Source organism: Macaca fascicularis, chromosome 3, assembly GCF_037993035.2.
Source record: "Macaca fascicularis isolate 582-1 chromosome 3, T2T-MFA8v1.1".
Classification (NCBI taxonomy): Eukaryota; Metazoa; Chordata; class Mammalia; order Primates; family Cercopithecidae; genus Macaca; species Macaca fascicularis.
In genome coordinates, this window is record NC_088377.1 from 153,389,818 (window position 1) to 153,410,212 (window position 20,395).

The window sequence follows — 20,395 nt, forward strand, 5'->3', positions numbered from 1 at the left end:
GCTGAGGCAGGAGAATTGCTTGAACTTGGGAGGCAGAGGTTGCGGTGAGCTGAGAATGCACCATTGCACTCCAGCCTGGGCAACAAGAGCGAAACTCCGTCTAAAAAAATAAAAAACAACAAACACTTTATCATTCTGGAGTATGATGAACACTAAGTGTTTTTGACCTTCAGATGTTTTTTAAATTTAGTCAACAAAAAGATAACTGTTTTTGAAAAAATAATTTTGTTTTGACAAGTAGTATTCTTGCCACTTAGCATTTTACCTTCAATCAGCCCAAAATTACAAATGTATAATTCACAAAATGCTTGTTTTATAAAATGTATACATTGTCTACTTAAATCTACTGACACCGGATAGGATGGTCCTCAACAACAGGAATCAGAAGACTACCAGGGCTGTTACTGGACAGTTCCTTTAAGAATTTGCACTCTTTTTCAACATGTTTGCAAGTAAGGGATTAGTATCTCCACAGACAAGGGAGCATATAGCACCCAGAGACCACAAGACCCAGTAAAGCCTCAGGTTTCCTCATTATAATCCCTGCTAAGCCACCCTATTTGCTCTTAAAATTTAACATAAATGGTTCTCCGATGGTCTCTGTCAGGTTGGTGGAAGCAAGAGCCAGGAACTTCTTTTTTTTTTTGAGACGGAGTCTGGCTCTGTCGCCCAGGCTGGAGTGCAGACGCCGGATCTCAGCTCACTGTAAGCTCTGCCTCCTGGGTTTACGCCATTCTCCTGCCTCAGCCTCCCGAGTAGCTGGGACTACAGGTGCCCGCCACCTTGCCCGGCTAGTTTTTTGTATTTTTTAGTAGAGATGGGGTTTCACCGTGTTAGCCAGGATGGTCTCGATCTCCTGACCTCGTGATCCGCCCGTCTCGGCCTCCCAAAGTGCTGGGATTACAGGCTTGAGCCACCGCGCCCGGCAAGAGCCAGGAACTTCTAAGCTTAACTGCCCCTATATAGTCTTCTCTCGCAAACCCTCCCTCTCCTGCTCATCTTAGACTTCAAGTGCTCTACAGCCCAGAGGAACAAAGATTCAACCCCGAACAGTTTCCAGTAGACTAGCCTGGCAAAGCCCCCTTCAAATTTCATCAGCTCTCAAGCAGCCACAAACTGATTAAGATCCTTGAATTGGAATGTCAGTAATATATCATCACCCATTACTGTCTGTGTAGAGGAACCAATTAGTTTAAGCATCAGCATGCAACAGCTTTGTCAGACTCTGTTATCAACAGCATGTTATCACCTTCAGCACCTCCTGGATATGCTCTTGCCGCTCTGCTTCTGTGATCCGGTCCACATACCATTTGAGCACTTTGATGAGATCTCTAAAATACAGGGGAAAATGTGCAGAATGTAGAATTGGTCTAATTCTCAATTAAATGCCAACAAATCCAACGCTTAACTGTATCATGAGGAGGCTTCTTTTCCCAACAGTTCTCACATTTTCCTGTCAATCTGCTGTACAATAATTTTACTAAATCTGCAGATCAACACTGCCACCCCTTTTCAAAGCTTAAGAGAGAAACAACACTCAATCTGGACATATTCCATAGTCCTGCGTTTCTGGTAATGCCTCCAAATGGGTGAACACGAATATTGGAGAAAAGGACTTTGGCCACCCAAGTGCCTGGCAGTATGACTGCCATGGTCAATACTGTAAAACTGCTCACTGGGATTTCTTTTCCAGTGACCATGTAAACAGTTGGATGCAATATCATTAGGCTGCAGGCAAAACGGGGTGGGGAAGAGGGATGGAGACAATGCTTCCCCACTGCTACGCACACCTTACGGATTTATCAAGGCAATTTTCTGACCCATGAGAAGAACATGGCTTATGTCAATATGTGCCTTAGGAGAATTTCTAGAAAGGCCAAGGTTTTTTTTTTTTTCCCCGTTTTGAAGAAATGTACAAACAACAGCGTACAACTCTCAAGATTATAGTTTTACCACCTTGAACTTTGGTCAGTTCTTGGTTTCTTTTTTTTTCTTTTTTTGAGACAGAGTCTTGCTCTGTCACCCAGGCCGGTACGCAGTGGCTTGGCCCACTGCAACCTCTGCCTCCCTCATGGGTTCAAGCAATTCTTCTGCCTCAGCCTCCAAGCAGCTACAATTCAAGTATGCACCACCATGCCCAGCTCATTTTTGTATTTTTAGTAGAGGCCAGGTTTCACCATGTCGGCCAGGCTGGTCTTGAACCCCTGACCTCAAATGATCTGCCCACCTTGGCCTCCCAAAGTGCTGGGATTACAGGCAAGAACCACTGCGCCCAGCCAGTTCTTGGTTTCTAGGAAACAGTTTACCCAGCAATGTTTCTCTGGGCCAGGGGAGAATACTTGGATGTGCCAGCAGGTGGATGTTGGTGGAGTGCTATTTTTTAAGATAACATGCCAGTGAGTTTCTGATCACCCCCAGCCTGAAAGGATTCCACAAGCCTTATTTGTCTTTTTAAGATCCTGCTTTCCTGGCCAATCAGAAGTGTGAGAAATTATACTCTTGTTTTCTAGCTTCCAAAGAGAATTTAACTTGGAAGCAGTGACCTCCTCACACTAGGGCCCAAATTGTTAGGCTGAGTGGGCCGATGTTTCAAAACTATTCGTGAGGTTGCATTTCGCTCTCAGCAAAAAATCACACTGATGAATGGTCTAGTCTAACAAAATTACCTTCATTCATTTCGATGTTGGAGATGTTGATCTTAACATGTCATGGTTGGGAATATCCAAGTAAACAGGATCAAATGCTTATCTGATAACCTACTAACCTTTATATATTACATAGATGGGGGAAGGATATCAACCTGATTTCATGCTTTTTAAACTCATCTCAGGGAACAGTCAGGCATGTGCATGCCCATAGGTGCTTAAGGTATAAGGTAGAAATATGGGAGAACAGCAAGCACCATATTGGACTGGGAGACAGACAATGGGGTACACTCCCAGGCTATCTAAGCAGAGCCAGACTGGGAAGGTGTTATTTGTCAAACTAAAAGAGAGAAGCTGTGGCCTCTGGCAATTATCAACTACCTTGCGAAGAGGCAGGCACTAGCTAAAGCATGACATTATTCATAACTTTTCAGCATCACCTGAGCCGGTAGAAAAGGAGGAGCAGTTAAAATAGCAGCCCCTGTCAAAAAGTAGATCCCAATGACTAAATTGCCTGAGGCCAGGGACCAGGTCTTCACATCATCAGCATAAAGTACAGCGCCTGGCAAGCAGCTGGCAGTCAGTAAATCCTAACAGATAAATGAATGAATGACTTTCAGCAGGTGTGAAGGCAAACGTTGTTTTCCATTCATATTTCTTTCTTATGAACATTTATAATCATCAGGGAGTACAGTGATGAAGTGGGACTCTCAATAGCCAAAGTGCCAGACATTTTAGACCAAAGAATATCCAGTGAAACAGAGACAAGAAGGAAAGACTTTATATTATAGGGCTCAGGAATAGAATTCAGGAGGTTTTCTTTCCCTTTTTAATCAAAATAAGTTCTAGCCATTGAAAAAGGGTGTGTTAGCAGGGAAGAGACTTTCTCAAGAGACACTTCAGTAGTGCTCCATTTCTTCCTACACTCCCTTTTAAATTTTCCTATATCGCCTCTTCTGCTGAGAAAAGCTTGAAAGGAACCACTTCTAAACTAATTACAAGATACAGGGCCTTACCTGTATGCAAGTGCCCCAGCAAAATGACTCTCAATATAAGTGTCCATTACAGGTTTAAAATGATGAAATTTGCTATCTTGCAGCAAATTTATTATGTGAACCTAAAAAAAGAAAATTGAGCTTTATAAAACCAAATGCAAATCAAGGTTTCCCTTTTTTTTTCTTCTTCTTTTTAAAATGAACTCTTACATTATTAAGTGCATGTTTCTGAATCAGCCTCATGAAAGTCAAGATTGAGAGACAAAACAGTTAAAATATAATTTAGGGAATTTGAACTTACCAAAGAATCAAACACTTTAGACCCATATTTTTGGGAATTTTCATCTAAAATTCCAAATAAGGTATCCAGTGTATCCTGCAGAAACTGTTAGATAAAGAAGTAGTACATGAGTAAATAAGATACTATCTGTCTTTTTCCTCCAAATGTTCTTTATTCTATGAATCTCTGCAAGGAAAATAGTAATGAAATACTATATACCTTTACTATCTCTGAGCCATCGATTTCTTTTAATTTAGAGAGACAGCCAGTGATCTTGTCTGGGTGGGTTCTCCATTTCAAAAGATCAAGCATATCACCTTTCAAAACAGAAAAGGAGGATTAATTGCCTTAATAGGGAACAGGTCCTCACATGAAAGCGTTCTGCTGGTAAAAGTAAAATTCTTAACACATGTGGCTCCCTTCTCCTAGCCACTCAAGTCGCAGGCGCCCACAAACTGTGACTAGCCCTCTCCAGGATGGCATTTATTACACTGTATTCTGTTTCCTCCCCACTGCTCTTGACTTAAAAACTCCTACTCTTCTTTTAGTCCTCAGGTTGGATGTTGCTTCATTTTGGAAGCCTTTCCTGAAATCTCGAGCTAACTGTCCCTTCTCCATGCTTCCACATCACAGCAGCACGTACCTTACCATTACAGTTGTGGGTGTATTCATCTATGCCTCACCTAGACTGTAAACTCCAAGAGAAAAAAGCCATGCCAACCTGGCCCCTGCTGTATTCCCAGCACCAAGAACAGAGCAGGCAGGTGACAAATATTTGTTGATTAATTTTTCTGCCTCCTCCTGGAAAGATGAGAGTTTCTTGAGGGCTGGGAACCTGCTTTATTCCTGTTTGGGTGGCCAGCACATAGCACTCTGCCTAGCAACCAACTCCACCCAGCAACAAAGGTCTTCCTGGCAACGTGACCAAAATCTTGCAGACTAAAAGAATGATAACAGGCCCAGTGATTTCTCAGATCATCCAGGGAGCTCTCAACCTGAGAAGAGCAGTTGCTGGACCCCATGGGCCATCTTCCATCCCAGAGTCCAGGTAAGCACACGGCCCAGCCCTTTAACCCTTTCCTAAACGGACATGCGGGCCTTAGTTCAGCAGGTCCTGAGAACCTCTTCACCTGGGGAGGGAATAAATTTATCTTTCTTGGGCAGAAGTTAGAAAGGCTCTGGGAGATGGTGTTCATGTGTTATTAGTCTACAAAGCATGCAGGGAGATGTGGCATCTGGAGGCCAACAAATGCAGTGAGAACTGAAGGTTCATGTGTGCCAAGCATGCACAGGGCAGGGGGACCTGGTAGAGCTGGACTCAGGGCTCGGTGGAGTTGCCAGGCTAGACTGGCCGAGAGAGAAGCCAGGACAGAATTTCCAGGCAGAGAAGCAGGAAATTCACTTCAAATCACTTGTTTTAGCAGAAACCCAAAAGGGACTTTCTAAGAAACAGAAAGATGAATGAGGGAACAAAAACTCCAAACCCCCCAAAACCAAGGAAGTAGGTAAGATGAGAAAGAAAAAGAGAATATAGAGAACAGAAGTGAGAAAAAGCATTAAGAATCTCAAGGAGAAAGAGAAGCAAGCTCCACCAAAGCCAGATTCAAGAGAAAAACCTCACAAAGGATTTACTATTAATAGTAAGGAATTCAGTACCAAACAGGAATGTTTATCTGCAACAAACATGGGTAAGAGGAGGAGGAGGAGTTAGAATGAGAAAAATAAAGGGATTTTAAAAATACCAACTTTGAACAAGAGATTTATGAGGTTTTCATAACCAAAAACCCTGAAAATGTTGACTATTCAGATGTAATTCAGACACCCTGGGGTATGATTGAAACCTTTTTAAAACTGATTGGTTATATTTGGCATATCAGATATTTCCACAGAGTGAGACCCAGAGTGACAAAGGCAAAGCTCTATTGTTCTCCCCAGTTTGCTGCTTCCCTCCCACCTACTTCCTACTTCCTGCATCTCACTTCAGGAGGCCTCCCCTCCCTGGCATCTTCTCTTTCATAATCCCCCGTGCACTTCCCCTGCCATTCACTCCTCACTTCCCACTCCACCCCCATCCCAGCTCTCACTCCTCCTTTGTGTTCTCTTTCCCTTCCTTTAAAGTGAGGCAGTTGGAGGGGCCATGAGGACCCTGCTCAATGTGAGGAGTGTGGGGAGGAAGGAGGTGGCTACGCTGGCTACAAAGTGGCAGCAGTGAAGAATGAGGACTAGTGCCCATTTAAGTAGGGCTTGAAAATAGATTACAGGGGTCCAGAAAATGAGTCAGGATGAGCCTGCCCATCTTCTCTGCAAGAAGGCTGATGAATCTCTACACTGCTCATGATGGAGCACGTGGAAAAGCCCATTCATTAACCACCGAATGCTGATAAAGCCTGGTATAACAAATCTTAACTTGGTGTCCTATATAAATATAGTAGCAATGTATGTTGAAATTGAGAGGTGTTTTAAAAGTGGTCAAAATTTTGATGTTACATTTTGCTTTTTTTCTGAGACTATGATTACATCTGGATGTAATTAATCATGTATGCAAAATACTTAGAGTTCAGGCAAAATTGCTGTATCCTAGGTTTTTGCTTTTGCCATCTGAGGATGTTAGCTGCAAATTAGGAGCTACAACCTATCACAGAAAATACCAATTTCTACATTCCATTCAACAGGCATTTATTAGGTGTATATTATGTACCTAACCTATCAAGAGCTATAAAAATAGGAGGATGCCATGACCCCTAATCCTCCGAACCACAAAATCTCTACCTGTTCTGGCAGTCACAGATGCCCAGCGTAGTGCTTTGGCCTTGGTACACTGTCCATGTTGGATGACACAAAGCGTGTGCAGACAGACACACTTTGGGAATTCTGAAATGCAAATCTGCTCTAGGAAACTGCTCCTAGAGACCATATCACTTAGTAAATGCTGAATTATAGTAGAAATAAGATTTGTATATTTTCCAAGTCAAGAAAAATGAATACATAGCAATTTAATTCCAATTTGGAACTAAATTACTTCGACACAGAGATGTGTGTTTAGCATGTAAATTTCAGAAAGACCAACTAACTTCCTTCCTCCTTCCCAACTCTTGAAACATGCCATTCATTTCCTGGCTCCTTTTGAGCTGTTTCTCATTGATAAGGTTAATCAAAGCCAAACTAATAATGAATGAAACACTTATCCATCTCCAAAAATGAGCCAACCATTGCATGTGATTCTGATCCCACTTTCCATATAGTGAGATGTTTAATATAATTATTTCATAAGTTGTTTTTTACTCATATTTACCTGAAAATGTTCTCTACTTTTAAAAAGTAGCAACCTCTAATTTTCAGGATTTGTTTCTCTCTGCCTTATTTTCATAATTGTGTCTAACATCCTAAACGCTACAACTAGCACAAATTCAGTATGTAGGACCAAATATCTTGATGGAAGAGAATCTATTGTTAGGTTTACCTGTGTGGTAGGCAGAATAATGGCCTCAAAAGAACCTGTTCCAAGAATTAGGAGGGACTATGTTTCCCTCACACAGCAAAAGAAGACTGTACAGATGTGATTAAAGATCTTAAAATATTGGATTATCCAGCTCAAGATAATCATAAGAATCCTTAAAAGATGTAAGATGGTCAGAGTCAGAGAGATGTGATGATGCTATGCTTCTGGCTTTGCAGCTAGAGGAAGGGGCTATAGGCCAAGGAATGCAGGTGGCCTCTAAAGCTAGGAAGGGTAAGAAAATGGATTCTCTCCATTCCAGAGGGAATGCAGCCCTGCTGACACTTTGATTTTAGCCCGGTGGAACTGAGTTTGGATATTTGACCTCCAGAACTGCAATAATAATAAATCTTTATTGTTTTAAGGCAGTAAGTTTGTGGTAGCTGTTACAGCTGCAATAGATAAGTAATACAACCCAAAATATTCTATTGGGGAAATTCAGTTAAACATGAATGCAAACTCTACTACCCACACACAACTAATCCACATAGAATAAATAAATATTTCTGTTTAAGGATCTCAATAAAAGGTTGATTTTATTATCTTCATAATTTCTATGGGGGTAAACTGGCCTCATAAAAAAAATACCTGAGGTTTCATAAATGCTTTATAATCATTTATTGAGTTATACCAATGGAAGTTTTATTTAAATAAAATCATTAACTACTGAATGCTGATAAAGCCTGGTATAACAAATCTTAACTTGGTGTCCTATACAAATATAGTAGCAATGCATGTTGAAATTGAGAGGTGTTTCAAAAGTGGTCAAAATTTTGATGTTACATTTTGCTTTTTTCCTGAGACTATGATCTAAAAGAAGAAATGTTTCCTTCTACAAATGCTGTTCTCTGACACAGAAGAAGGAACTAAGAAAGAACTAATAACAGCACACATGTTTAGGCACAGGTTTTTATGAGACATAATACTTCATTATAAAGTGATTCTTCTCAACATAATGAATATAACTTATTTAATGTAGCATTCAGGGTGCTAGCCAGAAGTCTTATATGGCAATCATAAAAAACTCAAAAATGTTTAATTTACTTCCTTCATTAAAGAACATGTTTTCATAGCAATTTGCCAAGGAGAAGAGCTTGCTTTATTAATCATAACTTGCTAAACAATCACTGACATAAAAAGTAATGCTAGAACTGAAAAGCAATATGCATCTAATTAAACAAAAAACAGCCTTTATTCTAAAGCCTGCAATTAGCACTGTTTATGGAGCTATAAAACACGAGATTAAGGTGTTGGTATTTTCGTCCTTTTTTTTTTTTTTTTTTTTTTTTAAAGCAGCTGGGTGTTGAGGGTTTATTTGAAAAGCTGTGTACTTGTTTTTCAATACTGGGATAATTTTGAAGTCCTTCTTAAATGACATGCATTCAACAGATCACTGGGTCACATTTGTTTCCATTTTATTCGAAATCACAAACAGAAGTATCCATAATTTTTCTAAAGTTCTTAACTATAACTTTGGTGTTTACTGAATATGCTTACCAAAATTTACATGATTACTAGGTACTAGCGCTTTCAAATAAAATATTATACATTACCATTTTGTGTGAGTTTTGTGGAACAGAGAAAGGATGTAATACAAAAAGACTCCTTTGTGGCCTTCATGGCTTGATTATTATTCCCAAGGAAAATGCCCTTGGAAAAGGGAAGTTTGAGGTAGCGGGTAGTATCCTGAAGGTTTGTGTTTTCTTCACACTGTTAAAAATATTAAAAAAACATAAGGGTAGAGGAAGAGATCTTATAAGAATTATTAAGCATAATTTATATTACTAGTGTTTATAAATTGGGAAACATTCCAAACAGCATTACAAGTAGAATTTGGTTTTTAAATAAAATGCAAAAAAACTGTCTAAAAGAATTAAGCATGGATTTTTGGACTAAGATTAATTTGAGTTTGCATCCCAGCTCTGTAACTTCCCATGTGAGTGACCATATCAAATCAAATTATTTAACCACACACTGTTTCCGTTATCTTCTCTAAAATCTCATTGTGTTGTCACAAGAATTAGGTTATATAAAGCCTTTAACACACTCCTGATACATTGAAAATGATCAATAAATCATATTTGCAGTGACCATAGCATTTTTTCAAAAACGCTTAAATTCTTCCAACATCTCATCTGAGGCAGCTGTTAAACAATTCCTTACTTTGAAAACTGGTAATTAAAAGAAAGGATATTTCAGTTATTATAATTTGAGAGTCCTACTATGTGAGGGAAATCTCTACTTTCATAGTAAATGCCAGCTAACACATGTAAAAGCAATTACAGATTTAGAAAATATAATTTCATATCCCTACTGTAATTATTTTAGTCAAGGATTATTGCTTAGTGCTAAAACTGAGGAAAGAGAGAGACCCTCTCATACTATTTTATATTGTTTTATACTCAGTACCTGTTTTAAGAAAAAAACAAGGAAGTAAAACCAAAGACAGGCAGCCCGGCGCCAGGCCCAAAACCAGGCCTGGGCCTGCCTGGCCTAAACCCAGTAGTTAAAAATCAACTCATAACTTAGAAACCGATGTTATTCATAGATTCCAGACATTATATAGAAGAACGCTGTGAAACTCCCTGCCCTGTTCTGTTTCTCTCTGACCACCAGTGCATGCAGCCCCTGTCACGTACCCGCTGCTTGCTCAAATCAATCATGATGCTTTCACGTGAAATCTTAAGTGTTATGAGCCCTTAAAAGGGACAGAAATTGTGCACTCGGGGAGCTCAGATTTTAAGGCAGTAGCTTGCCGATGCTCCCAGCTGAATAAAGCCTTTCCTTCTACAACTTGGTGTCTAAGAGGTTTTGTCTGCGGCTCGTCCTACTACAAAACCTGCAGAATTGTTGAGGAGGAACCGGATGTTCATATGGTATCAATGTAGCAACATATAGATTACTTCCTGAACTGGCAAGAAGACAAATATAACTGCATGTGGGGGAACTGAGCTGTCATTACACCAATGCAGGGCAATGCAAAGACACTTATCATCATCTACAATGCTTTCTTACCAAAGGTGCTGAACCCCAGTCCATCACATCTAGATTCAACTTCCACATCACAGGAAACACAAGAGATAGAGCAACATGTTGAGCAATACTACAGGGAAGAAACCAGAGAATCCAAAAGTTGGGGGTAAGAGATAAGAGATAAGATGCCTGGTCTTATCTCTTTAAGTCAGTGTTGCCAAAAAAGGGATTGTTCTAGATTAAACAACACTTAAGAAATAGATAGCCAGATGCAACATATGGTCCTAGATTTGAACAAACCTGCTGATGTGTCCGACTTTTTAAAAATCTGTACATTGACTAAGTTCCACATGAGATAAAAAATGTAGTGATTGGAAACTCATGAACTGAAAATAGGTAGATTAAAAATAAATATGAAGCAGACCAAGATGATGGAATAGAAGCCTACACTGCTTGTTGCCCTGCACCAATCCCAGAACACCAAATTTTCGCACACTATTTGCACACAGCAAAGCACTATCACGAGAACCAAAAATCAGGTGAGCAATCACAGTACCTGGTTTTAACGTCATATCCCTGAAAAAGGATTTGGGGAGGGCAGAAGAGACCGTTCTGAATCTCCGATGCCCTCTCCCATCTCCCACCCCTCCCCCATCCCCCAGCAGTAGATATGCAGCACGGAGAAAGAATCTGTGCAAGTTGCTGGGAGAGTGCAGTGACTGGGGGACTTTACATTGAACTCACTGCTGCCCTGTCATTGAGTAGGAAATAAAGCTTTTCTGAGCTCAGACAGTGCCCATGCAAGGAGGGAGCACTGAAACCAGCCCTAGCCAGAAGAGAATCACCATCTCAGCAGCTAGAACTTGAGTTTCTTGGCAAGCCTTGCTACCATGGGCTGAAGTGCTTTGGGGTCCTAGGTAAACTCAAAACGCAGTCTAGGAGACAAGGACAGAAACTCCTAGACAACTCCTAGTGGTAGTCTGGGCTTACAGTCCATGGACTAGGGTGGCATGTGACCGAGGGAGACACCTGCTCGGATGAGTAAGGGAATAGTAAATCTGGCACCATCCCTTCCCCAACCCTGGGCTGTGCAGCTTGCAGCAACAAAAGTGACCACTTCTTTCTGCTTAAGAAGAGAAGAGTGAACAGTCAAGAGGACTTTGTTTTGCATCTTGGTTACCAGGTCAGCCACAGTAAGATAGGGAACTGGGCAGAGTCATGAGGCCCCCATTCCAGGCTTAGATGACATTTCTACACCCATCCTGGGCCAAAAGGGAACTGACTTCCTTGAAGGGAAGGACTCAATCCTGGCAGGATTCATCCCCTGCTAACTAAAGACCCCTTGGGCCCTAAATAACCAACAGTGTTACCCAGGGAGTACGCTGCAGGGCTTGGGCTCTGAGATGTCCTGGCTTCAGGTGTGACCCAGCACATTCCCAGCTGTGATGACTACAGTGAAATATTTCTTCTGTTTGAGAGAAGCAGAGGGAAAAGCAAAGGGAACTTAGCCTTGTACCTTAGGTACCAGATCAGCCACAGTGGGGTAGAGCACCAAGTAGGCTCTTGGGGTCCCCCAGTACAGGCCTAGGCTCTTGGATAGCATTTTTGGACCTGCCCTGGATGAGAAGGGAGCAGGGTAAGTCCCAGGTCTGGCAGCATTCACCACAAGCTCAGACAGATAATTCAAAAAAGCTGTTTTGAGGAAACTCCAAGAAATTCAAGATAATACAGAGAAGGAATTCAGAGTTCTATGAGATAAATTTAACAAAGAGATTGAAATAGTTAAAAAGAATCAAGCAGAAATTCTAGAGTTGAAAAATGCAATTGACATGCTGACAAATGCATCAGAGTCTCTTAACAGCAGAATTGATAAAGCAGAAGAAAGAACTGGGAAGCTTGAAGACAGGCTATTTGAAAATACAGAGTCAGAAGAGACAAAAGAAAAAAGAATAGAAAACAATGATGCACTTCTACAATATCTAGAAAATAGCCTCGAAAGTGCAAATCTAAGAGTTATTGGCCTTAAAGAGGAGGTAGAGAAAGAGACAGTGCTAGAAAGTTTCTTTGAAAGGATAATAACAGAGAACTTCCTAAACCTAGAGAAAGATATCAACATTCAAGTACAAGAAGGTTACAGAACACCAAGCAGATTTAACCCAAAGAAGACTACCTCAAAGCATTTAATAATCAAACTCCCAAAGGTCAAGGATGAAGAAAGGACCCTAAAAGCAGCAAGAGAAAAGAAACAAATAACATACAATGGAGCTCCAATACATCTGGTAGCAGACTATTCCATGGAAATCTTACAGGCAAAGAGTGTGTGGCATGACACATTTAAAGTGCTAAAGGGGAAAGAAAAACAAACAAACAAACAAAACAAAACCTTTACCCTAAAATAGTACATCCAGGGGAAAAATATCCTTCAGGCATGAAGGAGAACTAAAGACCTTCTCAGACTAACAAAAGCTGAGGGATTTCATCAACACCAGACTTGTCCTACAGGAAATGCTAAAGGGAGCTCTTCAATCCGAAAGTAAAAGATGCTAATGAGGAAGAAAAAATCATCTGAAGGTACAAAACTCACTGGTAATAGTAAACACACAGAAAAACACAGAATAGTATAACACCGTAATTGTGGTGTGTAAAATATTCTTTACTTAAGTAGAAAGACTAAATCATGAACCAATCAAAAAAAACAAAACTGGAGGAATCACATTACGTTACTTTGAATTCTTCTACAGAGCTATAGTAACCAAAACAGCATGGTACTGACATAAAAACAGACACAAAGACCAATGGAACAGAACAGAGAACCCAGAAACAATCCACAAACCTCCAGTGAACTCATTTTCGAAAAAGGTGCCAAGAACATACATTGGGGAAAAGAGTCTCTTCAATAAATGGTGCTGGGAAAACTGGATATCCATATGCAGAAGAATGAAACTTGCTCCTATCTCTCACTATATACAAAAATCAAATCAAAATAGATTAAAAATTAAATCTAAGACCTAAAACTATGAAACTACTGTAAGAAAACATCAGAGAAACTCTCTAGGACAGTGGTCTGGGCAAAAATTTCTTGAGCATCCCCACGAGCAGAGGCAACAAAGGCAAAAATGGATACATGGGATCACATCAAGTCAAAAAGCTTCCACACAGCAAAGGAAATAATCAACAAAGTGAAGAGACAACCCACATAATGGGAGAAAATATTTGCAAACTACCCATTTGGCGAGGGATTAATAACAGAATATATAAAGACCTCAAACAACTCTCTAGAGAAAAACCTAATAATCCAATTGAGAAACGGACAAAATATTTGAATAGACATTTCTCAAAAGGAGATACACAAATGGCAAACATGCATATAAAAAGGTGCTCAACATCATTGATAATCAGAGAAATGCAAATCAAAATTACAATGAGATAACACCTCACCCCAGGTAAAATGGCTTTTATCCAAAAGTCAGGCAATAACAAATGCCGGTGAGGATATGGAGAAAAGGGAATCCTCATACACTGTTGATGGGAATGTCAATTAGTACAACCACTATGGAGAACAGTTTGTGGAGGTTCCTCAAACAACTATAAAGAGAGCTACCATGTGATCTGGCAATCCCCCTGCTGGATATATATTGAAAAGAAAGGAAATCAGTACCTCAAAGAGACATCTGCACTTCCATGTTTGTTGTGTAGCACTGTTCACAGTAGCTAAGACTTGGAAGCAACCTAAGTGTCCATCAGCAGATGAATGGATAAACAAAATGTGGTACATGGATACAATGGAGTACTATTCAGCCATAAAAAAGAATGAGATCCTGTCATTTGCAACAACACGAACGGAACTGGAGGTCATTATGTTAAGTGAAATAAGCCAGGCACCAAAAGACAAACATTGCATGTTCTCACTTTTTTTGTGGGATCTAAAAACCAAAACAATTGAACTTATGGAGATGGAGAGGAGGGAATGGTTACCAGAGGCTGGGAAGGGTAGTGGGAGGTGACAGGGAGGTGTAATGGGTACAAAAAAGACAGAAAGAGTAAGACCTAGTATTTGATAGAACAGGGTGACTATAGTTAATAATAATTTAATTGTACATTTAAAAATAACTAAAAAGTGTTTGTAATACAAGGGATAAATGCTTGAGGAGATGGATACCCAATTTTCCATGATGTGATTATTACGTATTGCATGCTTATACCAAAATATCTCATATACCCATAAATATATATATCTACTATGTAGCCACAAAAATTAAAAATGAGAAAAATTGTATAGTGTATTATATAACATCATTTGGGTGTAAATATCCACACAGAATATCTGGATGATATACACTAAGGAGCTAATAGTTAACATCACCTGGGTAATGAGACTATGGTACTTTCTTTTATTTTGGTTTATCTGTATACTGATTTTAATGCTGTAATAATAAAGGTGATTTTTTTTTTGAGACAGAGTCTTGCTCTGTCACCCAGGCTGGAGTGCAGTGGTGCGATCTCGGCTCACTGCAAGCTCCGTGTCTCAGGTTCATGCCACTCTCCTGCCTCAGCCTCCCGAGTAGCTGGGACTACCGGCACCCGCCACCAGGCCTGGCTAATTTTTTGTATTTTCAGTAGAGACAGGGTTTCACCATGTTAGCCAAGATGGTCTCGATCTCCTGACCTCATGATCTACCCGCCTTGGCCTCCTAAAGTGCTGGGATTACAGGCTTGAGTCACTGCGCCTGGCCACAAAGGTGATTTTAAATTAAAATTTTGAGGAAACAATTGTAACAGATATATAGCTGGTACAGCTTAGATGATTCTGATTATACATTAGAAAACTTATATTAACTTTATTCTTTTGAATTTGTTTGAATATTTTCAAGTAGGAGTTTAAGCACCGAATCCCTTTAGTATTCTAGACTATTCTGTGTGACTCACAATTTTTTTTACCTTTTTTTTTGAGACAAAGTTTTGCTCTTGTCACCCAGGCTGGAGTGCAATGGTGCGATCTCAGCTCACTGCCACCTCTGCCTCCCGGGTTCGAGCGATTCTCCTGCCTCAGCCTCCAGAGTAGCTGGGATTACAGGCATGCACCACCATGCCCAGCTAATTTTGTATTTTTAGTAGAGATGGGGTTTCTCCATGTTGAGGCTGGTCTCGAACTCCTGACCGTGTCATCAGGTGATCTGCCCGCCTCAGCCTCCCAAAGTGCTGGGATTACAGGCGTGAGCCACCGCGCCTGGCTACAGTTTTCATAATAATATTTAGGAAAGACCTCTCTAACAAGTTTAGAGAAACAGAATCGGAATATGACAAGATGTTCTTACTAATACACCTGCCCAGTAACAGAAACACCAATATAAACACAATAAATAGCCTCTATAATTCTTTTAATATTACAACTCCAAATGGTTTCTTTTACTACTGCAAAGTAATTCATGTAGACGGAAGAATGCCTAAAACATACATATATGGTTTAAAGAATAATTATAAAGTAAATACTTCAAATGCTTTTTTCAGAAAAAGTGCTTAGGCAAAGTAATGTTCTGGAACTCTAGAACACTGACCCCCTCCCCTCAGTCTCATCCCTGGCAAGTCAAAGCATGAGGGCAGCACTCTACATTCACCCTATCTAGTCCATAGTGTTGGAAACATCCTCTGATCTCTCATCTCTATCCTGATTTGTGTTCCCTGTGTCTAACCACCACTTCCTAGTGTGACTAAGTCTCATGCCAAACCCAGCCCAGACACTCTGTCCTGCTATTTCCAGGCCTCCTCCCCAGGATTTGGAGCCTGCCCTGGTCTAGCTAGATCCATCTGTTCACAGAAATTCTGCCACTGTAAATAAATCTCTTATTAACTCTCCTCCCCCTAACTGCCTGCCATCTCTGGAGCACTTCTGCAGCCTCTTGGAATTCCTGCTTGATATCCCATGTAGCTCAACTGGTTGCCATGGGATGGACCCCTTCTGTGAGTGAAGGTGTGATGCTATGCTGTATCCTTAGCGGGTATTATGAGTAGAAGACTTGGCTGCTTTTCCATGGGCCAGGAAAAAGTGATGTGGTCAGGTCAGTTCCACCAGCCTTGGTTCTCACTTCTCCCCCAGGCTGGAGGGGCCAAGACCTCAGCATCTGAGTCTGAGTTATGACATCTTGATAGCTTCTTATAGCTAAACTCTATCACCCTTGCTCAAGTATAAAATATAATAAATATGAACAATAGTCTGGACATAAAAGTTATTTCAAGAGCTTTCAGCAAAAACACTGGGGTGTGTGTAAGAGAGATGGGGGTAGCGGGAGAGAATCCCGCCCATCGATTCAGTAAAGCAAAACATGTAACCACTCTTTGGTCTCTATGAACACTTTTATATATTTACCAGGGGTTCAAAGCTGATTTTTTTATCCAGTAGGATTACACTAGATATGAGGTTAGGTTTTAATCTATTTCTGAAAAACTTAAGCTAATACACAGAAAATATTATAGCATATCTTTCATTGTTCCTTGAGGTTTTCAGCATGCACCCTTAATATATCATACAAACACTGGAAAGTTTTAAGGCAATCCAAGCAACTACCCTTTATAAGTGCTTACTGTGTGATAGGCACTACTCTGCACTGTGTGTATACTCTCTTCTCATAACAATCCTTGAGGCAAGATATTATAACCTAAGGAGCTTATGTGATTTGCCCAATGTCACAATATTAGAAAGTATCAGAGTCAGAATTTGAACCAAAATTTGTATTCACAACTACTATATAACATTGCCTCCCTCTACTGTTGTTTTAGCCAAGTTTTGAATTCAAGTAATGAATTCAAAGTTTACTGATTTATAGATAAAATACTGCATGGTAGGTATCGCTAAGAAAGACCAAAAAATGGTTAGCTTTTCAAAAGAAAGGTATCTTTGTGGGAGACACCCTGAGAGAGGGTTCAGAGTGGTATATGGAGCTGAAATAATTTCAAATGCAGTAAGCTCACGAATCTTACAATGAAATGGCTAGTTTATGTCTTCAAACCATGCAGGGAGCAAAAGGGATCATACAACCTGGATAAGGTAGGGAGGAAGGGCAGGTGGGAGCAGATGGGGCATAACATAGGGGCTTAGGAACACAACAAATGAGCTAGAAATCATTCATTCTTTCATTCAATGAGAGGGGATAGGAAAGAAATGTGTTCAAGAGCAGTGAAGAATACAAATAAGGTTCTAGCAGGTAGCCTTGTAAGGCAGAAATAGCTGTCGCATAGAGTTTAAGCCAAAAGGTTATCCAGTTCCCTAATACTAGAAGCAGCCAGGGAGTCAGTAAATTCCCCAGGTGGGAAAAGGGTCTACTGTGAGTGAGATTCTGAACTAGAGTATGGACTGGAGAAAAAAGTCTTCCCGTTAGGTGAAAGGCTAAGAGTCAAGATGTCATAGAAATGAGGCTGGAAAAGTATGGTTTGGCACTGCCTGTGCTTTAACTGGAAATACTAAGTGCGACAGAATAGTGGCTGGATGCTTGAATGCCTAAAAACGTGAGCAATACAGGCTCAACAGCACCAAACTGCAGATGTGAGATTCTTGTGCTGCGTGTAATTGAGAGATGGCTTTGTTACCATGGTAAAATCCAGCTATACCCCTAACCTGGATGGGGTGGTTAAATATGGATCATTTGCATTCTGAGGAATACTTGTAAAACAACAGTTTAGGCTTTCACATAGAGAATATTTTTTCTACCAAACCCAGTGAAGACATGGAGCATGGCAACGTGGATATGAGAGTAAGACGACAGTGTCCTCTCTACTAGAGAACTCGTTTTCTTGTGGAAGACACAAGCACATTTAAAGTGTTACCAGCGTTATGGCAGATGTATGCTGGCAGATGGATGAGGGAAGAATTAATGAAGTCATTTTTTTTTTTTTCCCAGGGGAAACAAGGCAATGTGACCACGGCTTCTTGAAGCTGCTACTGGACTGGGGAAACAAAAGGATGTCACTGTAATAGTGAAGGATAGTCTCTGCATTTGCTATGTTGGAATCTGTGCAAGTTATCTTAGAATGGCGTGGAGATAATTTACAAATTAGAGAGGAGAGAGATAAGAACCATCTTTGCTTTACTATACTTGGAGTCTGAAATCAGATCTGGCCAGAGAGATGTGCTCCCTCAGACTCTTACAGAATTATTAAAACGCAGGCTTTGCAGCAGCAGCAGTAGTCTCATCTTCTTTGAGATTATGTAGTTTGGCTCACAGTTTCTTTCTTTTTCCAGAATAAAAATCACTTGGTATAGCAATGAATACTGCATTATGTTCTAGGCTAGTTTTTGACTACTGTCTTAAATATGTGAAAGAGAATGTCAGTGGTCAGTCCTGGACAGTGTTCCAGAAGTATGATATTTGAGTTATGCAAGACATATGATTGAGAGATCCACATCTACAATTTACTAATTTAAAAACTGGCACAGGAGTTCATGTAATTAGTCAAATTAAGGGATCTGTAACTTGTGAAAAGTAGGTAATTACATCTTAAAAATACAGTACGGTAGACAATCCAGTTGAAACTCTGTTATTGCCAGTTGATAAAAACCAGATTTAAATAGTTTTTGGAGGAAAATACCTTTCTTTTAGGAACTTTTTCAAAATGACTAGTCATCCTTCATGTCATTATTAAACATTTATTAAATTCCTAATATTTGTCAGCCTTTCAGTTTGGCATTAAGAATATAACAAGGAAATGAACACAGTCTCTGTCCTTGAGGGCACTGCATGTCTGTCTGATCTCCGCATTTATCTGTTAATACTGATTACAACACTGGGATAAAGACCACTAGAGACCAGTTCTGCTGGGGAAGGGAAGGAAGACCTTATCGAAAAGGATGGTCTTTGATCTGAGGTCAAAGGACTATTTGACTTCAGTTGTAAAGAAAAAAGGGTAGTCAAGCAGGCAAGGGAGGAAAAATCAAGGGAGGGAAGAAACAATACACTTAAAGGCACTGGGGAATAAAAACACACATATGAAACTACGGGGACACGACCATTCAATGCAATGTGGGATCTTGGAATGAATCCTGGAACAGAAAAAATGACATTCGTGGGAAAACTTATTGTGAAATCCAAATAAATTCTGTGTTAACAGTATTGTGCCCAGATTAACTTAGTTTTGATAAATATGCCATAGCTTATATAAGAGGTTAACATAAGGAGAAGTTGGATGAAGGTTATATGGGAATTTCCTGTACTATTTTTGCAACTCTTCTATACATTTAAAATATCTTTAAAATAACCACTAAAAAAAGTACAGGCATATTGAAGCAACTATATATAGTTAAGTATGGCTGGAATAGGGAATTTTTCAATACATAAAAGCCTTGGGATTACCCCCAAATCTCTTAAATAAGAAAAACCTCAGGTGGTTCTAATACTCACCTCTGGCTTAGATTTCTTGGATGAAAGTATTATTGAGGAGGTGGAACTGACCACTTATGCAACAAACTATTTAGACATGGTGGGTAAGTGTGACAAGAGAAGCCTGTGACAAGGTTTGTCTTCATGGCAGGAGTGGATGGAGACAAGACAAAATGCTCAGTTTTGGACATGCTGAGTGTGTGGTGTCTTTGGGAAGACCGATTGAAGATGTTCAGTAGGCTGGTAAAAGTTTTGCACTAGAAAAACATATCTGGCAGTTAACAGCATAGCTTACCTGCCCAAAGGGATGAGATGGATCTAGAGAGTATAAGACACACATGGCAGCCAAGGGCTAAACCCCTGGTAACATCAACATTTAAGGTATCCATAAAGGGAAATGAGTCCTCAAAGAGGGGGAAGGATGAAACTCAGGAGCACATTGTCAGGCCAAGGAGTGTGGGATTTTAAAGAAGCATTATTAATCGTGCTCTATGCTATAGGGCAGTCAAGTATGGAAAGGTTTTTTAAACATCTAGTAGCTCTAGCTACTAGATGCCCTGGCTGGGCACTAGTGACCGAAAGGGGAAAAACTTCAGTTAAGCAATGAGGACATGATGAAGCAGAGGCAATGAGGGAAG

General features: G+C 40.2%; 1 protein-coding gene and 1 long non-coding RNA gene across 10 annotated transcripts in view; one reads left to right on the forward strand and one right to left on the reverse strand.

Moving 5' to 3' along the window:
• The window catches only part of DOCK4 (dedicator of cytokinesis 4), a 473,807-nt gene that overhangs the window by 144,443 nt on the left and 308,969 nt on the right, over positions 1-20,395 (reverse strand). For all 9 annotated transcript variants that reach the window (XR_012432797.1, XR_012432796.1, XM_074035823.1 and 6 more), the window contains exons 17-21: positions 8,970-9,126; positions 4,140-4,237; positions 3,942-4,025; positions 3,662-3,762; positions 1,250-1,331 (exon numbers count right to left, since the gene is read on the reverse strand). Coding sequence is in view for 7 of the 9 variants with exons in the window: in XM_074035823.1 (XP_073891924.1) it covers positions 1,250-1,331; positions 3,662-3,762; positions 3,942-4,025; positions 4,140-4,237; positions 8,970-9,126 (522 nt within the window). In the remaining 2 variants the exon portion in view is untranslated. The remainder of the gene's footprint in view (positions 1-1,249; positions 1,332-3,661; positions 3,763-3,941; positions 4,026-4,139; positions 4,238-8,969; positions 9,127-20,395) is intronic.
• LOC141409918 (uncharacterized) lies at positions 4,893-19,042 on the forward strand. Its single transcript, XR_012432799.1, has 2 exons — positions 4,893-4,968; positions 18,282-19,042. It is a non-coding gene; the product is annotated as an uncharacterized lncRNA (long non-coding RNA).